This window comes from Pseudonaja textilis, chromosome 5 (genome assembly GCF_049901715.1).
Source record: "Pseudonaja textilis isolate UNSWEBS1 chromosome 5, rPseTex1.2, whole genome shotgun sequence".
Lineage (NCBI taxonomy): Eukaryota > Metazoa > Chordata > Lepidosauria > Squamata > Elapidae > Pseudonaja > Pseudonaja textilis.
The window spans coordinates 1,396,991-1,419,916 of record NC_141994.1 but is presented as its reverse complement, the minus strand read 5'-3'; the positions used below and the strand labels follow the sequence as shown (position 1 = coordinate 1,419,916).

At 42.7% G+C, this 22,926-nt stretch overlaps 2 protein-coding genes across 2 annotated transcripts; one reads left to right on the top strand and one right to left on the bottom strand.

Moving 5' to 3' along the window:
* Positions 1-383: 383 nt before the first annotated feature.
* CDNF (cerebral dopamine neurotrophic factor) lies at positions 384-7,080 on the bottom strand. Its single transcript, XM_026713131.2, has 4 exons — positions 6,844-7,080; positions 4,579-4,706; positions 3,565-3,706; positions 384-805 (listed from the first exon to the last, which is right to left on the bottom strand). The coding sequence occupies exons 1-4, from the start codon at positions 6,962-6,964 to the stop codon at positions 627-629; spliced, it is 570 nt and encodes a 189-aa protein (XP_026568916.2). The 5' UTR covers positions 6,965-7,080; the 3' UTR covers positions 384-626.
* Positions 7,081-7,180: 100 nt separating this feature from the next.
* Positions 7,181-22,646, top strand: HSPA14 (heat shock protein family A (Hsp70) member 14). The gene is given in 15 exon segments (XM_026713162.2): positions 7,181-7,220; positions 7,223-7,245; positions 8,421-8,501; positions 8,596-8,678; positions 9,315-9,363; positions 10,311-10,404; positions 10,499-10,589; positions 11,928-12,032; positions 13,091-13,252; positions 15,584-15,739; positions 16,481-16,583; positions 18,475-18,690; positions 20,423-20,596; positions 21,322-21,392; positions 22,381-22,646. Coding segments are annotated over 15 exon segments (1,518 nt in total). The 5' UTR covers positions 7,181-7,189; the 3' UTR covers positions 22,460-22,646.
* Positions 22,647-22,926: the final 280 nt, after the last annotated feature.

Genomic DNA, 22,926 nt, shown 5'->3' with positions numbered 1-22,926 from the left:
TGACACCATGCAAGCTCCGGCCCCTATCCGTGCGATGTCAATACCTGCACAAAAGCCAGGAGGGTTTGCATTGCAGCTGCCCTCTGACTTCCTCCCGATTCTGATCTCTCTCTCTCACACTCACTCACACACACACACACACACACACACACACACATACACGTACCAAGACCAACATTTCCTGTCAGGGATGGGTGGAGGGGAAAAAGGATAAATAGGGCCCCCTAGAGATCCAAGAGATCCCTTGCCCACGGAGGAGGCAGGGATTGAAATCTGGAGAAAGGATTTCATGTTTTGAGCTGTTCTTCTTCAAGCCAGGGCCGTCAGTTAATCCAATTGCCAAAGATTCTACTGTCCCCCCCCCTGCCCCCCCCTTGTGCTTTTCCCATTGAGAGATCGTGGATTATGATGTCCACCCCCTGGATTCTTCCCCCTTCCCTGAGGAAGTCCTGGAGATCCCTGGAGTTCTAGGAGCAATTTCTTCAGCTTCTTCAGAAGGGTCCTGATGAATGAAATCAAATCACGGCGGAGTGGAAAGCATTCAGATACAGGTTAACAGGGTTGGAAGGGACCTCGTAGGTCATCTAGGCCAACCCCGCCGCCCAAGCAGACCCTAAACCAGTCCGTCACAGATCAGCTTTTGCAGGAGCTGCCGTATGCTTGGGAGCAACCTCCTTAATCAGGTTCACAAAGTCTGTTTTTTCAGCACAAGCTCTGCAAACTTCTCCCCAGCTCTCCAGGATCTTCTTCAGCTCAGCCACTCTCATCTTCGATAGGTCCACCGAAGTTAGATCGAGTTGTCTTTCTGTAAAAGCAGATGAGCCAAGTCAGATACCTACAGATACATCTACACCCTGAACCAGTTTGCTACAATGACCCTAAAATAGTAGGAAGAACTCTTGCAGGAATTGGGGCGGTCCAGTGTAAGGAAAAGAAGGAGTAGGGGTGAGGTGATAGCGGTCTTCTTATATTTGAGGGGCTGCCCCAGAGAAGAGAGGGGTCAAACTATTCTTCAAAGCACCAGAGGGCAGGAGAAGAAGCAATGGATGGAAACTAAACAAGGAGAGCACCAATCTAGGACCAAGGAGAAACGTCCTAACAGTGAGGACAATTAACCAGTGGAACAGCTTTGCCTCCAGAAGTTGTGGCTGCTCCATCACTGGAGGTTTTCAAGAAGAGATCGGACAACCATTTGTCTGAAATGTCCAACTTTGTCATTCTGAAAGCTGCAGAGAGAAACAGCGAAACGTTCAAAGAAGATCGCGAGGCCTCACAGCAACAGAGCTCGCAGCCTCTATGGTGATTTCTCAAACTTTGAGGAATTCAGACCTTCTCCCCTGTTCCAGGGTGGCCCCACCGCCACCCCCAGGAACTACTGGACGGAAGGGTGGGGATCATGACCTTACCCAGAGAGAGCGGCCCCTCCCTCCCAGAGGTCACCTCTCACTGCTGGACCGGTTGGAGGAGAAACGAAAGGAACCGGAAGAGGTTTGGTCAACTAGAAGGTGCCCCGGAGCTCCTCTCCTCTTTAATTCATCGTCCACAGCTCCTCATTCTTTTGGGACTTGTATCTTTTAGCATGCCGGGGGGGCGGGGGGGCAGGGCGGTGGGAGCTTCTTGGTCGCTGTGCTTTGAGTAGCTCACATCTTCCCAAAGGGTTCTCCTTGGGTCACTCCGTTTCCAGGTCTTTGACTGCAGGAAGCCTCCAGTGACGTGGTGTCTCCGCATATGGAACGATTAATACTGTGACTCTGTACAGACACAGCCTCACAAATGGTTCTCGTTCTCCTTTTCTTTTCTGGAGGCAGTTTGCTTACCCTTCTGAAGGGGAAGTGCCAAATCCCATGGAAAACTTTAAATCAACTCAAGCGGTCTTTGCATTCCCTCCTGAAAGTTCCTTTAGGTTTGTATTTCTGGACCGAACATGTGAGCACAGATGGTATTTGGACACAGTACAACTGTTTAGAATTTTGCTAATACAATAAGTAGAACCACTGCATACACTCTCTCTTTCTCTCTCTCTCTCTATTTCTCTCTTTCCATCTCTCTCTCTCTCTCTATCCTTCCCTCCCTCTCTTTATTTCTCTTCTCTCTCTCTCTCCTCCCTTTCTCCTTTCTCTTTCTCTCTCTCTCTTTCTCCTCTCTCTTCTCCCTTTCTCTCCTCTTTCATCTCTCTCTCCTTTTTCTCCCCTCCCCTCCTTCCTCTTTCTTTCTGTCTCCCTCCCTCCCTTTTCTCTCTATCCCTCCTTTCTCTATCCTCTCCCTCCCTATTTCTTTCTCCCTTTCTCTCTCTTTTTCTTTCCCTCCCTTTCTCTCTTTCTCCCTTTCTATCTCTTTCCATCTCTCTCTCTTTCTCCCTCCTCCTCCCTCTTTCTTTCTCTCTTCCTCCCTCCCTTTTTCTCTATCTCTTTCTCCCTTTTTCTTTCTCGCCCTTTCTCTATTTCTCTCTTTCCATCTCTCTCTATCCCTCCCTTTCTCTTTCTCTCTCCCTCCCTCTCTCTTTCTCCCTTTCTCTCTCTTTTTTTCTTTCCTCTCCTTTCTCTCTTTCTCCCTTTCTATCTCTTTCCATCTCTCTCTCTTTCTCCCTCCTCCTCCCTCTTTCTTTCTCTCTCCCTCCCTCCCTTTTTCTCTCTCTCTCCCCTCCCTCTTTCTTTCTTTTTCTCTCTCTCCCCTCCCTTTCTCTCTCTCTCTCTCACACACATAAATATACACTCACACTTATAAAGTGTAAACTTAAATATCTTAAATGAATCCTATACTTCTAAAGGAAATGCATCCTATACTTCTAAAGGAAATTTTTCACTGTCACCCTTGACCCTGGTTTTCTCCCCCCCCCCGGGTGTATCGTAATTCATATTCTCCAATGGGACACCTCCATAGCCCAGAGTCATCAATCATGTTCTCGAGTTAGATCTTTGCACGGCAGAAACTTCAGTCACCTAGTTCCTATCTTTGAAAACATTTATGGAATGCACTTTTGATTTCCAAGCTGCCGCACTGCTCTTTCTAACCCCTTTCCCCCTCTCCCTTTCTGTTGGCAACTCTAAAACGGCCATAGAAATGCTTTATGAGTTGACATATTGCTACTTATGAATGGACCAACCACCTTGTTGGTGTTTAAAGTAACCTATCAATCTGCACCAAGACAGAGTTATCTTTACAGGATAAGCTTTTTGGCATGACACAGATTAAAAAAAAAAATCAGGTGAAGCAGCGGTCAAATGGTTGAGGTCAATATGTTGACCTCTTTGAGAAGATCCCTCTCAGTGCTGATTAGCTGGCTGTCCTCTAGTCTGGCTGGGGAATTCTGGGAGTTGAAGTCGCCAGGCTCAAAGTTGCCATGTTTGGAGACCCCTCCTCTAGACTCATGTCTGAAAGGGCAAACAATGGTTACATGATGGTTCTCTGTGTTACCCACAGACATGATTGAGCTTGTAAAAGCCCACACCTTTAAAAAATCAGGATCATCAGTGCCTTCCCAGGAGAGGTAAACCAGTTGTAAATACTGCGGAAGGTTCTTAACCGTGTGCTTAACTGGCCTACATTTGTCAACTTCCTCCATACCGTGTTTGAGTTCACAAATCTGAAGATCGACTTTCTTCAGTTTCTCGCAGATTTTGGCCGCAGGGACGTGGCCGCTCATTGGACGGCTGACTTCAGTGAGGATCTTGGCAGCTGCGTCTTCGGTAGCCCCAAGGTAATAGCACTAGACAAAATAACACAGGTGAAATGAACAGTTGGGGTCTTAGGGATGCCCTTGTTTTCTTCCCTGAGTTTTCATAGCCAGAAGTCTTCAAACGAAATTATAGAATAAAATAGAATAGAATGTAGAATATTAGAATAGGAGTAGGAATAGAACGGAATGGAATGCAATGGAATAGAATAGAATCAGGAACAGAACAGAATAGAATAGAATTCTTTCTTGGCCAAGTGTAATTGGACACACAAGGAATTTGTCTTGGTGCAAATGATCTTATTGCACATAAAAGAAAAGATACCTTCGTCAAGAGTCAAGAATCATCAGGTACAACACTTAATGATAGTCACAGAGTACAATAAGCAATCAAATCATACCAGGAAACAGTCAATATAAATCGTAAGGTTGCAAGCAACAAAGTTACTACAGTCACAAGTGAAAAGGGATGGGTGATAAGGTGTGATGAGAAGATGAACAGTAACAGTAGTGCAGACTCTATTCTACTATCTCAGGGACTTAGAAGCCGCACAATGATAGACAGAGTCAGGTAGAGGATTCCAGACATTGACCACTCTGTTGCTGAAGTCGTATTTCCTGCAATCAAGTTTGCAGCGGTTAAACTTGAGTTTGTATCTCATTAGTAGTTGCATAGGGGATAACTAAAGAAAACCAGAAAGACCTGAGTTATAAGTTGAAACAAAGGTGTGTAAAAAAACCCACATACACTCTGGAAGAAAAATGTTGCAAATCGGTTCTGTAGTATTGTGAAGTAAATGGCATGGCTGTGTGTGTGAATTTACCAAAGGTCAAAATGGATTTGAAGGACACTTTTTTTTTAAAATCTAAACTCTGCTTGATGGAGAGATGAGAGAAGGTCATACCAAGCGCTGTTCTTTGCCTTTTGCCTCCACGCAAGTCTTAATTAACTCCTCCTCTATGGAAGCCATGGAGAAATCAGAATGGTTTTTTTTCAAAGAACTGTAGAATCTTTCCAAAAAATCTTGACACACTGTAAAAAAACAAAAAACAAAATGTGAAAAAGTAAATACACACAATGCACAAAAAATGTTGGTTAGGGTTAGGGTTAAACAAATGGATCGCCCAAAGTTTCCAACTCGAAGGGTAGAATTCATTATTATAATTCATAAAATGAAAACACATAAAAATAAAATGCAGAACTCATTTTATGTTGAAATTCCTCCCTCCTCTCCTTCCTTCCATGTCCTTCCTTGAATTTTCAGTGTCTATATATAGAAAAGACATTATTATTTGTGCTTGCAGTTTTATTATTATCACACCCCTGTAAGCGTAGGCCATTCCCCCACATTTGTTATGTGAGTTCTGCCCCATTTTACAACCTCTTGTTAAGTGAATCACTGCAGCTGTTAAGTTAGCAACATGGTTGTTAAGTGAATCTGGCTTCTCCGTTGAGGTTGCAAAAGGGGATGACAGGATCCCTGGGCACTGCAACTGTCATAAATGTGAGTCAATTGCCAAGCGTCTGAATGTAAATCGCATTTCCATGGGGATGCTACAATGGTCCTAACTGTGAAAAACAGCCATAAGTCACTTTTTTTCAGGGCGGTTGTAACTTTGAACTGTCACTATCTGTTGTAGATTCAAATATGATGCAGCCAAGAGCTCCGTTAAAGCAGGGGTCGGCAACCTTTTGGACCTCAGGGACCACCAAACTCATAATTTTAGATCCCAGGGACCACTAACTGGTTCTGTGGACGTGGCCTAATTTGTGGGTGTGGCTTGGTGGTCATGGGACCGGCTGGGCATGGCTTGTATGTAAATACTATAAATATTGATATAAATATTGATTTTTTATATAAAAAAGAGCAACTTTTACCCAAAATCAGGCAAAGCAGGCAGGCAGATTGAGTTGCTCACAGAATCATTCAGTGATCTACCTATCTGCCATCGGCTACCTGAGTCTGTCACATAAAATTTGCTTGCCTGAGTCTGCACTGAATCATAGAATCTTAGTCCTAAGGGAGGTTCGGCTGTGCTTAAAAGCAGAGCCAAAGATCTAAAGACTAGCTAGAAAGCAAGAAATGCAACGATTTCCTGCTTTTCAGATAATCTAAATCTCCCGGCACAGCAGAATAGCTGATGGTCGGAAAACGGAAATATAGCAATTTATCAGGCAAGTTTGCTGGGTAAGGAGGGAGTGGGCGGGGAGGGTTCCCGCGGGCCATGTGCGCTGAGCAGCCTTGTGTTTCTGCGCAGCCTGGATTCATTGCTTTGGGGGTGCTCTGGGGGTGAGATTTCTCTGTGGCCCACCAAAATTTTCTCCCGGCCCACCAGTGGCGCGACAGCCTACCGGTAGACGATTGCTGCCTTTATCTATCTATCTATCTATCCATCCATCCATCCATCCATCTTTTATCTTTCTTTCTATTATCTATCATCTATCTTTCATCTAGAAATCAGTCATAAATACGAGTCCTTTGCCAAAGGTCTAGATTTTGATCATGTGACCAGGTGGACGCTGCAATGAATAAGTGGGAAAAAAACCGTCCTAAGTCGCTCTCTCTCCATCTGCCTTAGAACAGGAGTGTCCAACCTTGGCAACTTTTAAGACTTGCGGATTTAAATTCTTATAATTCATCAGCTGGCTGTGCAGGCTGGGGAATTCTGGCAGTTGAAGTCCACCCGTCTTAAAAACGTAAGCCAGGTTGAAAAACTATTCTAAATGTTTACCCTTCTGTATTCCCCTCCTTATTTCTCTGTTTTCTTCTCTTGCATTTCCCTCTGTCCTCTCACTCATGGCCGCTGTCAAGGCCTGTTTCTTTTTCTTTGTGTATATGCTGTAGAAGTGGTGTTTTTTTAATTGTAAAATTAATAAAATTTGTGGGTTTTTTTTTAAAAAAGAAAAACTCTCCTTAGCACCTCTGCAAAGGTGAGTCAGTATTTGCAAGGGGGGCGAAGGTTCACTTTAAAAAAAAATAAAAATACATGCAAAAGCCCACAACTCCAGGCAGTTTGCAAACAGCGCTTGCTCTTCCAGCTCAGGATCTCAGGAAGGCCATGCAAGCAAGCCAGCCATGCTGGAATCCACCCTGGCAGGCTAATTATAGCAGCAGAAGGGGAACGCGTTTTGCACGCGGGTGCAACGCAACACACAACCCCTTCCTCACCTTCGCACCGAGCTTCGGCGCCCCCTGGGCCAGAGGAAGGCTTAGCCCCGGGGCTTAAACAGAGCGCCGCCACCAGCACGGTGGCTAAAAGGCGACCGTGCAACAGGCCGAGACGAGCCATGGTTGCAAAAAACAGAACGGAACGCGACCTTTCTTGCAAAACCAGCAGCTGCCCGGGCCAGCAGAGCGAAAATCTGCCCAGGTTGCTAGGTGGAGTGACGTCACGCCCGACTATTTTTTGGATTGGCCGCCCGGTGCCTGAGAAACAGAAGAGGAGGAGAAAAGAAGAATGATGCTAATAGGGCGGCGCTCCCGGTGCATTGTGGGTAGGCGAGCCGCGGCAAAGATGGCGGCGATCGGAATCCACTTGGGGAGCAGCTGGCCTGCGCGGCCGTTTATAAGGCGAGGAGGGGGCTTAGGGTGGAGTGGGGGTCGTATTTTTACTGGGGAGGGGTCGTTTTGTCCCTAAAAGGGACGAAACGGGGTAAAAGCTGTCTTGGAAGAAAAAGGGGGTCCCTGGGAGCAGAGGGACGCTGAGATGCTAGCTTTCTACGCGAGGGGCCAGGGAGAGGGGTGGGGGGTTGCGGGGGATTTTCTTGTGGGGGGCCTGCCTGGCTCTCCTGCATTAGAGTCAGCGGAGGGGGCTTCGTTTGCAAGAAGAAGAAGGGCCGCTGTAGGGTTATAGAGAAGGGTGAGGCTGAGATGCTGGCTTTCTGCTTCCAAGGAGGGTTTTTTTTCTTTTGCAAGGGAGGGGGTTACATTTTGAAGCTTTGGGGGTGGCTTGAATTAGACTTACGAGATCTGATGAGGTTTGGGGGAGATTGAAAAAGTTTGGGTTTCTAACTTTTTTGCAATTGTGAGGGTTTTTTTTGCAATTGTTTTTTTTTTCAATTTTATTTTTTTGGGGGGGAAACTTGCACCACTTTGGTGAATTGCTCTCATTTTTACAACATTCCTTTATACACACTCATACACAAACACATACATACATACATATATATGCCGCTTTCCTTTCATCCTTCAGCACCTTGGAGGGAGCTTATCTTATTATTTTAAAAATAAAATTAGGCTAGTAATAGGAAAAAAGATTGGTTTCTGGAGGGATTTCTTGAGAAATGTGTGTAATACTCTTTCCAGGGGAAAAATAATCCATAACTATTAAGCCTCTTAATAGTTAACCTAAACTATATTTTGTTATGATTGACAAAATACAGTAAACGTTGGGTTGAATTATTACTCGACATGATGTTACCTTGCTGTATCTGAACTCATTGAGTATATTCCAGATACTTGTAGGGTCTTAAAAGTACTGATTGAATTGCAAAATTGACTTATTATATTTGAATCAGGTTGGTTTGTAAGGATTTCTCTTTATCATTTTTTCCCCTACCGAAGTAAAGAAAATCAGTTACGGTATCTTTGAGATCCAAATTTGTGGCTTTAAACCTTCTTTTTTTAAAAAATAATAAAACTTGGATTTACCACTGTGCTTTTCTTTATAAGTTTACAAAACCATAAGGACTTTGATTAAACATAAGGACTTTGATTCTTAGTAAGTGTGCTTGTGTGTGTTGTAGGATGGCCGTGCAGATGTTGTGGCTAACGATGCTGGGGACAGGGTAACTCCTGCTGTTGTTGCCTTTTCTGAAAAGGAAGAGGTAAATTTCCCTTTTTTTTGTTAAACACTTCAAGCCAAAGTCATGTATTTATTTTTTTCAAAAAATCCCAACCTCTCTTCAATGATTTTCTTAGATCGTTGGTCTGGCAGCGAAACAAAACCGAGTGAGAAATCTCTCAAATACCGTAGTAAAAGTGAAACAGATTCTTGGAAGAAGGTATGAATTTTGCTATAACATATCCTCTTAACGGTTAGTGTGTATCTGACTAAGATTTCTTTTTAAAATGTAATGATTGACTGGTCTGCTTTGGCCCTGCTTGTAAACTCAAGTCTCAGCGTTGTTGTTTAGAAAGGAGCTGAGGCTAATTTGATTTTTTTCATCCGTTTGCTTTCTTTCCCGTTATTTAAAGACGTACAGAAATTATACTGCTTAAACCAGGAATGAAAGTGGAATTCATGAAACGTGACTCCCATAATAATGAAAACAATGTACTGTTTTTTAAAATATGTTTTTTTATTTTTTTAACTTGAACATATCATCTTCCATTAAACAGTATGTTGTCTGGGTACAAATATCTCTGATATTGCAATCAAAATTTGTAATATTTGTTACATTGATAATAATTTTCTAATCTTATAATATTAATAATCAGCATTATAACTATTCATTTCTTCATATCTTCTAATGAAAATATATTAAGTATAATAATCTGAACAATCATATTAATAATCATCATATTGTTTACACCTCTATCTTAACATATATTCTTTATTGCACAATGTACTGTTTTTGTTTGCTTTTTTAAAGTTTTAATGTTTTTAAAGTACCTTCCAATTTTGCTTGTTTTCTCAGCTCTGGAGACCCACAAGCGGAAAAATACATTGCGGAAAGTAAATGTTCAGTAAGTGAGGGCATATTTTGCCATTTTTTTCCCCTATGGGGAAAATTTATAAATTTGTGTCCCAAAGGTGCTTTTCTTTTTTTTTTCCAAAAGGCAACTGCACTTCCTTGGTTTTTTTTCCCCTTGAAGACGTTTCACTTCTCATCCAAGAAGCTTCTTCCGTTCTTCAGAACAAGGATATGCCAGAGCAATATTTTCCCTTTTCATTTATTCAATCTGATGGATGTTCCAGGAAAAAAAAAGAGCATCCAGAATAAGGCCTAGTGAATTAGCACACGAACAAAGTTAAACAAAACACACCTGATTATTTAAGTTCAGAAGTTTGATAGAATGGAAATAATTTTAAGCTTCCCTAAACTGCAGGCGATAAATAACAGAATAACAGAGCTGGCAGGGACCTTGGAGGTCCTCTAGTCCAGTCCCTTACTCAGGCAAGAAACCCTCTCCCATTTCAGACAAATGGCTGCCAAACTATCCTTAAACATTTCCAATATTGGAGCATTCACAGCTTCTGGAGGCAGGCTGTTCCACTGATTAATTGTTCTCACTATCAGGAATTGTTCTCTACCCATGCTTATGGTAAAAATAATAATGTGTGAGGTTGAGTTGCTAAATTGTCAGAAGAATGCTTAGGGTTTTTTTTGTGTGTGGCAGTGGTGATATTTGTAGCTTTTTCACATGCTTACTGTGGTCCACTGTTCAACCGCCATCTAGACTTCCGTTTCCTCAATTCCTAGCCAAGAACAATACGAGGGGCTAGTTTAGAAAGGCCGCTGTAAAATAACTTAATTTCTTTTTAGTATAAAGTAACTGGCATCGTTGGGTGGATCAGAATGAGGTTGATGGTTTTCTTAAGCGAAAGATCAGGGGTGTGTGTGTGTGTGTGCATTAAAAATCTCTCATGGTCCAGCTAACCTGAGGAATACCTGGTGTTGATTTGCCTGTAGGTGACCGAAAAGAACGGAAAACTTACTTATGAAATAGATGGCAAATTTGTTTCTCCAGAAGACGTTGCAAAGTTAATCTTCAGGAAGATGAAAGGTAGGGTATTCAAGTTGGAGGGGGGGGAAAAATAATGCTAAGTTCTGAGAAACGGACTAGGTTTTACTGATGGTGTCGTTCTGTATTTCTCTAGAAACCGCTCAATTCGCATTGGGTTCGGATGTCAATGACACCGTCATTACCGTGCCTTTCGATTTTGGAGAGAAGCAGAAAAACGTTCTTGGGTGAGTGTGGTTCCTTGAACGCAGATTCTGGAGTTAATCGAGGCCAGATCCTGTGGACACAGCATTCTGCCTGGATCAGACATCCTTTGGAAGCTGGCTCATCCGCCACACAAAATATCCAGAGGCAGACACGTTGGTTTCTCTTGCTGTTCTCTTGTGTCGCATCTTTGGGTACAGAAGTCACAAATAAACAGTGACAGACCATCTTGGGATTTTTTTCCATGGGACAAACAGGCCAAATTGGAAGAAACTTTAGCTACTTTTTACCAATTGGTAATGTCAACTCATAAAATATTTCTATGGTCTCTTTAGAGTTGCCAACAGAAAGGGAGGGGGCCGCAGTGCAGCAGCTTGCAAAACCAAAATTGCATTCCATAAATAGTTTTCAAAGATAGGAACCAGGTGGCTGAAGTTTCTGCCAGGCAAAAGTCTAACCGGAGAGCATGATAGATGACTTTGGGCTATGGAGGTGTCCCATTGGAGAATATGAATTACGATATACCCAGGCAGCGTCAAGACAGTTTAACCCCCAATAAATCCTTTTCAAATTTTTGAAGTTTGGCTCGAGACTTATGATTTAATTGGGGGTAACTGCCGGAATCCTGACAGGTACAAGCTATCTTGTTCCTGTTTTCCTCTAGGATATGTTTTTTTTTTTTCTAAGAAAGAGACAAACACACCAAAAATTGTTTTAAATTTTTGTATTCCACCTAGATGGTCTATCATTTTCAAGCAGTGAAATGCTGTTAAAACATAAGTTCACATTTTCATCCATTGCTAAAACTACTTTTCTCTGTATTTGGTGTTTAAATACTGCTGCGATCATAGGGATTATCGCATGACTGAAATACACACACTGAAAGTCGATGCAAATTTGAAATGTCTTGAGTTTGATGCAGAAGTGAATATAAACACAAACTTTATGCTACCTCTTTTTTTATTACATATCGATGTAGCTTAACAAAATAAATTATTCCCCTAATTGCGTGTTATTGCAGCATGGGTGATATTAAGACAACTATCTGGAATGGTTCAAGAATAATTTTTCAACCTTGGTAACTGGAAACTGTATGAACTCTAAACCCCAAATGTCTGAGTTGTGAAATTCTGGAAGTTTTATCATTTTTAAAGTTGTTATATTAAATGTACAGGACTACTCCACTCACCCAGTAATTCTGAAGCTGACATTTATACATCTAGGAGTTGATAAGAATGGCAGTCACTGGTTTAGATTTACCTAGAATAATATACGAGAACCACCCTGGGGTTTTATGGTGAAAAAATGCTGTTAGGGTTGTCTTGTTGTACTGATTCCTGTCTGATTCCTGTCTGTCACAGAGAAGCTGCTAAAGGTGCCGGACTTAATGTTCTCCGTCTAATTCACGAACCATCAGCGGCTCTGCTTGCTTATGGAATCGGACAAGATTCCCCCAGTGGGAAAAGGTGATTAAGGGTTCCTCAGCTACGGGGGTGGTGGTAATTTTTACACCGAAGTAAGACTTCAAAAGAATAACCTTTCCCCCTGTGTTGATTTCCACCCTGTCTGTTGCAAATAAATGGAAAAAAGCCACCTTTGCCATTAGCCATGGGCAGAAACGGGCACCCTTCAGCCTGTATTTTATACTGAATTTCTAAACATTGATGGCAATAGCCATAGACCTTAGACTTATATACCGCTTCACATGGCTTTGCAGCCCCTCTCGAAGCGGTTTACGGAGTCAGCCTGCTGACCCCAACAATCTGGGTCCTCATTTGACCAAACTTGGAAGGCTGAGTCAGTCTGGAGCTGATGGGATTTGAACAGCCAAATTGTAGGCAGCTGGCTGCAGTAGAAGTAGCTTGCAGTACTGCACTCTGACCACTGCGCCACAGAGGCGCATTATCATTGATCCTAGGTAGAAGCAGCTATTTCTCACAATGAGAATCTATCTGGTGAACAAAACTCCACATTGGTGACAGGAAGGGCATCCGGCCAGTAAACCCTCTACTACCTCCCTTGCCCAGACGCCACCCCGCAAGGGATTATGGGGTCGTAAAAAGAGGAGGAGGAGGATTCATAACAGAACCATAATCGGCATTGGAATACAGGGAGTCCTTGACTTACAGCAATTCATTTAGTGCCCATTCAAATTTACAACGGCACTGGAGAAAGTGACACAACTTTTTCACACTTATGACCGCTGCAGCCTTCCCCGTGGTCATGTGATCAGAATTCAGACACTTGGCAACTGACTCATGTTTATGACGGTCGTGTGGTCTCCTTTTGCGACCTTCTGGCCAGCAAAGCCAAGGGGGTGCCAGATTCACTTAATGACCGTGTTACTCAATGTGCCACTTAATGTGGCACAAAAGTTTGTAAAAATGGGGCGAAGGTCACTTAGCAACTGTCTTGCTCAGCAACAAATTTGGGGGTCCGTTGTGGTCGTAAGTTGAGGACTATGTGCTTGTTAACCCTTTGAGGGGGGAAAATGATTTTTCCCTTTGTGTTTTGCAAATGGAAGCCACGTGCTGGTCTTTAAGCTTGGAGGAGCTTCCCTTTCCATCACGGTCATAGAAGTCAACAGTGGGCTCTACCGCGTGCTGTCCACCACCACTGATGACAGCATAGGTGGCACCTGTTTCACGGAAGCCTTGGCGCAACACCTGGCCTCCGAATTCCGCAGGTAAGTGCTCCAAACATCCAGAGCAACGTTTGGTGTCGGGCATGTGTCTGTGTGTGTGTGTGTGTGTGTGGTGTGTATCTATCTATATCTATCTATCTATCTATCTATCTATCTATCTATCTATCTATCTGTCTATATCTATATATCTCTATCTATCTATCTATCTATCTATCTATCTATCTATCTATCTATCTATCTATCTATCTATATCTATATATCTCTATCTATCTATCTATCTATCTATCTATCTATCTATCTATCTCACGCATGCGAGGGCTAAATTGGTTAATGATCTATAAAGGCATAGATCTCTGTAGTGGTAGCTTAAAACTCTGACGATGCCAGCAAGAGGCTGAGGAAAGCTCAGTAAGTACATTAAATGTAATTTTAGGTTCTGGAGATCGCAGGATATCTGTTGTTTCTTTTGCAAGCATACCTGGAACTCATATTTTTAGAATAGTTTGTAATACATATGTATGTATGTATGTATGTATGTATAAAGTAATGATGTAAAAATGGGAGCAATTTACCAAAGTGGTGCAAATTCCTCATCCCCCCAAAACCCACAATTGCAAAAAAACCCAACCCTCAATTGCAAACGTTTGGTGTCGGGCTAGGAAGGTGGAACCGGAGGGTGCCGTCTTAGTCTCCGTTAGGGAAGAGCACTGGTGATGCAAGGCAGTAACTCTTTCTCTGCCCAACCTGGGAGAGACAATGCTCTATATAAAACACGGTCACGGGGGTTGGAAGGGACCTTGGAGGTCATCTGGTCCAGCCCCTGCTCAAGCAGGAGAGGCTATACCATTTCAGACGGCTGTCCAATCTTTTCTGGAGAGCCTCCAGTTTTGGAGTCCTTCCCCCCCTTCTGGAGGCAAAGCTGTTCCACTGATCAATTGTTCTAACTTGTTAGGAAATTCCTCCTTCGTTTTAGGTTGCTTCTCTCCTTGGTTAGTTTGCACCCGTTGCTCCTTGTCCTGCCTTCGGGGGCTTTGGAGCAGGGGTTGCCAACCTTTTGGACCTCAGGGACCACCAAACTCATCATTTTAAATCCCACGGACCAGAGACTCTGGGAAAATCCCCCAAAAAAAAGTCTACTGGCAAATCCCCCACCCCGTTTTCTTACCGATCGATCGTTCTTTATTTGGGATCGCAGGAGACCGTCTCCAGCTCCGTTCTCAGGAGGGGAGAGAGACTTTTGGCTTCATGCAAGGAAAGCAGCAGAAATCTTTCTTTCTCTCCCTCAAACTCCACCAGAAATGAGTCTTTGCTGGTGCAGCCCCTTGAAGCAGGAGGCCTTGCAGGGTCCCAAAGACTCATTTCTGGCGGAGTTTGGGGGAGAGAAAGAAAGACTTCTGCTGCTTTCCTTGTGTGCAGCCAAAAGCAGAAGAAGAAAGAAGCAGTCTGGTGGCCAGGCCAGGCACATGGGGCAAGTTCCCCCTCCGCCCTTTTCCCCTCCCTCCCTCTCACTACCTCATGTTGTTGGCAATGCAAGTGACACAAGCCTTGTGTTCCCACGGGCCACGTGGGCGGCGCATCCTTGTGTTCCTGTGCAGCCTGGATTAATTGCTTCGCGGGGGACATTTCTCTGTGGACCACCAGTGGTCCCTGGCCCACTGGTTGGTGACCACTGCTTTGGAGAATAGGTTGACCCCTCCCCCTCTTCTTTCTGGGAGCCCCTCAAATACTGGAAGACTGCTATCCTGACCCCCTAGTCCTTATTTTCTCTAGCCTGGACGTCCCCAATTCTGGAACCGTTCATGACACGATGTGCCTCATTGAACTCCTGAATGGAAGGTGGGAGATCAATTCAACAAAGTATTTATACACTGGACCATTATCAGCAAAACTGGTGGCATCTGACTTCTGTTGTTGTCATTCAGATCAGCTAAAAATAAGTGTAATGGTCTCAGTAGGACCTTTGAAAGATCCTTCGTTCCGTTTGAGAGTTTTGAAAGCGCCGATCGTTTGTAATCTTCATCTCTGAGAATACTAAAGTTATATTTTCTACCTCTGTCAAACTGTCTGTCTAAGGAACACAGATAGAGACGATTTGAAATTTTTCAGTCCTTACTGTTTGACTTTCTTGAGGAACCTCCACAAATATATTTATTTAGCTTTTAATATCAGAATCACATTTGATTCATTTATACTGAATATTAGGGAACAATCAGAACCAAACTAACATTTTATTTTTATTTTTTATTTTATTTATTTTATTATTTTTTGCCTTTCTGGACTGCCCAGCTCCCTCAAACATCCAGGATAAATAGTGGCTAGCTTAAGTGTATAGTTTGTTGTGATTAATAACTGATTTTTTTAAAAAAAAAACAGATATTATAAAAACGACGTAAGAGGAAATCCCAGGGCTATGATGAAGTTAATGAACAGCGCCGAAGTGGCAAAACATTCATTATCAACCCTGGGAACTGCAAATTGTTTTGTTGACTCCCTCTACGATGGGATGGATTTTGACTGTAATGTTTCCAGGTAAGCTTCAGTATTGTCAAGCCTCTTTTCTTTATTTCCATCTCGGGAGCTTATCAAGTGGCACTTGTAAAATTCCTTAGATTGAAGCTTGTATACCTTCAGGCCCTTTCAATCATTTCGTTAACGTTCTGAGCTGGAAACGGCTATTTCAAATTTGGGCACTTGTTTAATTGTCAGGAAAGGCTGCTTTGAACTCAGCACATGTCTTTGGAGTTCAAAACTCTCCAAATATTTAAAACAGTTTGCCCATTCCTATTTTTCAGCGGTAGGTCCTGCAGAAAATGGGCCCCCGATTAGGTAGAAATTAGCAATACTTAAAACACAGGGCAGTTTCTATCGTCTGTAGATGGTTTGTGTCATTAATGACACTTCTACATAGCTGAACTCCAAAAGAATGTTTGATAGTTAAGATAAAATAAACAAGAAGCATAATGACACACGGTGTTCCTTCATGATGTTTGAATAGTTTAAGTTGAAGTATTAAGTTTGAATAGTTCATTTATTGTTTGCCTGCAGACGGAATCTTGCCAGACTACAACAATTGTTTGCCTAAGTATATATACACAAGGGTGGAGCCATCTTAAATGTTTTTCCTGCCTAGCAGGCCTTCCATTCTTTGCCCCGTGGGAAGGAGCGCTCCCTCTCCTCCTGGGAATCCAGACTACATTCACCACCACATGAAAAGAAAGCGTACGAGAAAAGGTCGACACACTAATATTTTTATTTTTTACTACACACCAGGGCCAGATTTGAACTTATTTGCTCCGCCCTTTTTGTTAAGTGCATTGAAGCAATCAAAAAATTGTTGGAGCAAGTGGGACTCGGGACGGATGATATTAGCAAGGTAAGGGTGTCCTTTTATTCGATTTTTTCCCCCCTCTCATTCGATTTCTAGGTCTCAAAGAGTTTGAGGAAGTGGGGTGGGTGGGTTTGTTGGTGTAGATGTAATGAAGAATCCTGGCTTCATATAAACTAGAATTTAATGTCATGGCCGAAGAAAAGCTTTTAGGCATAACCCTTGTTCCAGAATTGATACATTGCTGTGTTTCAGGTCTTGAACAGGTGTCGGAACTAGAATAGAAGGGACCTTGGAGGTCTTCTAGTCCAACCTCTGCTCAGGCAGGGAAACTTGATACCATTTCAGACAAGTGGTTATCCAGTCTCTTCTTTAAAACTTCCAGTGTTGGAGAACTGGGCCAGGGTTCGTTGTGCATCAGTGACTATAAAAGGTACAATCTTGAAATGAGAGGCAGATAAAGGGATTTCTCCTTGTGAACCCGTGAATGGCGTTACAGATAGTCCTTGACTTACGACCACAATTATGACTGGAACCTGTCGCTAAGAGATGTGGTCATTAAGTTAGTCACTCCCAAATAAAACATAATACAATTTAAATACATAATACAATATAAATATAATAATAGAGTAAAGACCATGTAATATAACGGATTCTAATGAAATGAATGACGTTACGAATTGGGATATGTAAAAAATTGAGATTTGCTTGAAAAGGATGATGCAATTTATAAGTAAAGTCTAATGAGGAGTTAATAATAATATAATGTGCATGTTCATATAATATGAATTCTAATAATGTATCTAGAAGGGAAAGACTGTTGATATTGTGCACAAGAAGATATGTACCAACTGACACACTCTTTAATGGAAATATGATTTTGTGTTTGTGTTTGTTGTTAAAAAATTTTTTTAAAAAAGTGAGTCACCCCTAATTGGGATTATTTTTGCCCTTTTCCCTTCAGTTTTTAAGCGAATTCCATATTCGTTAAGCGAATGCAGCTCGCCCCAATCCCTTCCCTTGTCACAGATGGCAACCCTATAACCCTGGGATGTTGCAGCAGTTGTATATTTGTGCTAGTTGTCGAAAACACCTGAATTTTGATTGTGTAGTCATGGGGAAGCTGCAACGGTTCTTGGTGTGAGGACTGGTTGTAAAGTCACTTTTTCCCAGCACCGTCGTAACTTTGAACGGTTGGTGAGCAAACAGCCTTAAGTTGAGGGCTACCTGTAGAACAAGGAAGATTACAACATTGAGTAAAACGTTGATGCAGTAACTTGCACGATGGTCTGCATTGTGAGACCTGGCCTGATTTACAAGACGAGCGATTGGGTGGTTTCGCTTTGATGCTGCCAATTATATCATCGCTTCATCTAGTTTATTCGTGTCTTGGCAAATGGGCTGGTTACAGTGATGGCTGCACGATAGTATCAGTGTTGCAGAAATCTGGAAAAACACTAGATGGCAGCAAAGGAAGCCCCTTCGCCCTGGCCACCGGACTGCAAAGATACCTTGCCATGGCCAAGTCACTGCAGGACAAGACTTACACCAATATCAAAAAAACCCGGCGGAATAGAGTCATTTAAGAAAGTTGAGGGACAGAATGAGAATGTGAACGACAGAAAAATAAAATGCAGTTTTAAAAACTGATTTTAAATAATTGAATTATTGAATCGTCCTGTGACAAATTATCCCGTGGTGAGTTGGCTGCAGCAAGTTGTCCCGTTCCCGTTGGCCATTGCTTGCTTCCTAGGGTTGAAAGAGCGTGATCGGCCCAAGATTCCCCCAGCTGGCCTTGTGCCAAAGGCAGGACTAGAACTCCCAACCTTCTAGGTTTCCAGCCTGGTGCCTTCATCCCTGGACCAAACAGGCTCTCAACTCTTTGCCTAACAACTAATTTCCACTTAACGTCTCTGTCCTTCAAACTTGCTTCTCCTAGGTGGTTCTGTGTGGCGGTTCAGCCCGTATTCCAAAACTACAACAAATGATCAGAGAGCTTTTCCCTAATGTTGACTTGCTCAACTCCATCCCTCCCGATGAGGTCATCCCCATTGGAGCGGCCATAGAAGCAGGAATCTTGCTCGGGAGAGAGCAGGTTTTTTCAGACAACGACATGGTGTCCATCGAATGTTCTGCCAGGGACATATTGGTCAAGGTAAGATGGTTACAGAGACGGCTGTAACTTGGGGGCCAAAATTGTTATTCATTTTCTTTTAACCTGTAAATCCCTTAATTTGGAATCGAGTTGGGCGGAATGGATGGAGCTGAGCATTTACTGGCCGGATGCCCTTCCCAACGCCTATGCGGAGTGCACAGCAGATATTTTCCCTTTGCGCCCACAGAAAGAAATATCTGCCGCTACCAAGGATCACAGCCGCCTGATTGTGAGGCGAGCCACCACGCTGGTCATTTGACTGAAATTAAACTAACTGTTTGAAAACCATTAGGATAAAAAAAAAAAATAGGTACCACCACAATGCAAAATATTCGGAACAGGGAACAAGGAAAACTAAGCAACGTTGCAGTGAAGGACATCGGGGTTAATGTGAATTCAGTCACTTGCACCAGTGATCATCTCTGGGGCGTCTGCTAGGAAAGGAGGGAACCAGATTGGCATCTGCTTTGTTGTGTGACAGGTGGACAAAAGGCTGGAATTTGAATGAAAGGGGCAACAAAGGTGAGACTCTGTTTCCTCCAAGGAGCTGGGGCACAATCTGGAATCATCACATCACATATCGGCAGGGATGCTATTTTACCTCCTGTTGAATCTCTCTATGTAAAAGCGAAATGCCCCTCACGCATCATCACAAAATCTCCAGAACCGTCAAGCCTACAAACTTGACATTTGGCCCGTATGTTCCTCTCGGCTTCCAGGTGCTCACTTAAGAAAGGATGTTTTGAATTGACCATCAGAGCATTAGTATTTCATGTATTATTCTTATGAACACGCTCTGATGCTAAGGAGTTCTACTACTCCCCCTCCCCACCTGAAAAGAAATTTCTTCCAAATGCAAAACACAAGCAAAGGAAAGGAGTTTCACTTTCACAGCACCAAGCAGCCACGCCCAGACTCCTTGCTGTCTCCTTGCTCACACAGCAAATACCCTTTCAGTTTCCAAACAGCCCTTCACTCTCTCACACATTGACAGAACGTTAGCCAGATGAATACCGATGGATGCTGGTAGGCAGAATTCCTCCCCCCCCCTTATTTTCCTTCCCCAAAACTAACCCAACCACACAGTTTTGTATTGAAGCACGGGTATCGAGCTAGTAATTAAATAAAATTTAGTAAACTCGCCTTGTTCCAGTTCCTGACCACCTCATAGATGCTGAAGTTGGCAGGAGTACAGAATTCAGCCAAACACAGTCATTCACGGTTAATGCAGTCAGTTTTCAGTCCAGGGATAATCCAAATAACAAACTCCAGTATCAAAAACAGTTCAGTAAATAGACTCACATCAAATCCAAGAAGAATGATGATCAGCAACAGTCAATAGGGAAATGCAGGAACTCAACACTCTCTACAACAACAGAACAGAACAACCCAGGTTTCTGGGCCATTTGTTTATGGCCATTTGAGGAACCACACCCAATTATAATTTTAGCATTCCCTTAAAGAGACAGTATTAAAATGTCTATCCTGGTTTATATATTTTCCAACCCAACTGTTAGGTGACTTACATTCCTAACAGTCACCACCTAGAATCCTTTTTTTACCTGTTCAATGATTTCTCCATCCACAGTTTGCTAAAAGATTTGGCCAAGGTTTGCTGGGTGCTGCTACCCCTCCCGCGTCTGTTGGAGACGGTTTACCTCCAAATGAGTAAAACTTCTGCAAGACTTCTTTATTTATTTATTTTAACCACCCCCCCCCCACTCTCCCCCAGGCCTTGGACCAGTCGGGAACGGACAAATTCCTGGTGGTCTTCCCTTCAGGGACTCCTTTGCCAGCTCGAAGGCAACACATGTTGGAGGCCCCGGGAGAAATTCCCTCCGTCTTTCTGGAATTGTACGAGTCTCTGGAAAAAGGCCCGGTAAAAGAAGACGAGAGATTTGCACAGGTAGAGAAAGAAAAAGGCTGCTAATGTGGGCAGTGCAATGTTTTATACCTGTTCAGAAGGAAATGTTTGTTTTCAGCATATCTCCTTTGGCATTTACAGGCTATGAATATTTTTTTGATTGAGTTTCAGAAGTGCACAGGTTTCATGCTTGGAGATATATATATATATGTATGTATGTATGTATGTATGTATGTATGTATGTGTATATATATGTATATATATATATATATATATATACACACACATACATATATACATATATATGTATATATATATATACACACACCCACACCCACATATATATATATACACACACACACACACACACACACACACACACACACACATATATATACATACATGTACATACATACATATTTTAAAGCTATTTGGGGGAAAAAAAGTCTGATTTTTTTTTAAGGAATTTAGAGGATTTTTTTAAAAGGTTTGCTATGTATCCCATATTTTTCTGATAAGTTTTGACTCTCTTAGTTTCCGAAATCTCTCAAGTTAAAAATATATATATGAAATTTTCCTGTATGGAGTGCTGAAGTTCCATTACTGTTGATCTTAAAACTCTGTGAGAAGAATTTAAGTCCTTTGTCATTCAATCCAAGTGGAGGATTAAAGCAAACCTTTAATCCTTAGAACATTTCCCTAACAGTGATTTCAAAACTTGGTTGCAGCTGAATTATATAATTGTGGTTGATTTTTTTTTTTAACAGATTGTACTCCAGGATTTAGACGTCAAAGCAGGAGGTCTGCATCATATATTAACTATCCTTACAATGAAGAGGTATGGAAAACAGAAATCTTACAATTCTTTGGGTCAGAACCATGAGTACTTACCGATCTTGCAATGTGATAATTTTCATGCTGATATAACCAGATTCTAAATATATATTAGGGACACTGGAAAGGACATTTATTGAGCAATTCTAATTTTCCATAAATATTTCACACTTCCTCACATTATGAACGGCCATTCTCCTCCCCTGTGGAAAGGGGAGATGGATACCCAGTCTACCACGTGATCACAGGAGCACTTGGCAACCACTTGGAAATACAACCCGGTTGGCCAGCACCTGAAATGGGGTTGTGAGACCGGGGAGGACAATAACACATTGTACAATTGCCCTTAAGTGCTTGTAAGGGCCACGAAGCTCTTGCTTTAGGGCTGATTTGACTGGGAACCATCATTGAATGGCTTGTTGTAAGACGAGAACTACCTGTGGTGTGCCTGCTTTCAGCTGCAGTATCTCTGCATGGAAGAAAGGAGGCTGCTGTTCGCAAGCCACAAGCCAAGAAAGAAATGGATAAGAACAAAGGCCTTCCTGAATTAACATAGATCTATAAAGGCGAGAGATGGAACAGAAGTGTCCTTCTTGCAACCCTCTTGCACCCATTTCTGGGACCCTGAATTCAATAAACATTTTACGCTGATCCACACCTCATTTCTGTCGCTAAGACTGAAATCAGGGCTGTCCAACCAGGGCCACTTTTAAGACCTGTGGACTTCCAGCTCCCAGAATCCCCCAGCCAGTGGTGCCTTGCTGGGGAATTCTGGGAGTTGACATCCATCGGTCTCAAAGGGCCAAGAATTGGACACCCGATTTAGATCTTGGCGATGGAAATGGGCTGCGGGTCAGCAGAAAACGCTCCCTAGTCGATGCATTGCTGGCTAGGGAATTCTGGGAGTTGGAAGTCCAGTGGCCAAAGGAGGGAGGCACCCCTGATCTGCATGTTTTAAGAAGTGAGGATAAAGTTTATTTTTCTTTCCTCAGGGACGGGTCATTACACGTAACCTGTACAGATCAGGACACCGGGAAATCTGAAGCCATCACCGTGGAAGTGGCCTCCTAGCAATTGGAGACCTTGTTTCCTCCACTAGAGTAAACCTTTCCCTACGCGGTGTTTTAAGACGAGCAAAGATTTCATTCTTCAGAGGCAACCAGTCATAGCTGGGCGCCTTCACGATGGAACTGTGAAACCTTTAAGGGAGATTCCCACAAACCCATAAAGGCCAATTGGCTTCATTTCGGTTTGTCAACCGTGTGTACATTGGAGAATCTATTCTGTTACTTGTGAATAAGAAACTTTATGTTTTGATAGTCGTAAAATCTTTACAAGCTTTTTTTTTTTTAACAGAAGGCCTTCGTTGGCAACTGAAAAAAAGAGAACTCATGTCCAGTGACCTGGATGGGCTGAACTGATACACACACACACACCCCTTTGTTAATGGGAGTTTTGGTTCTTGCACGATTAAACCCTTGGTACGGTACGTTAAAAGGTTATTCATAAGAGTAATAATCCCTTCCATAATAAGCACA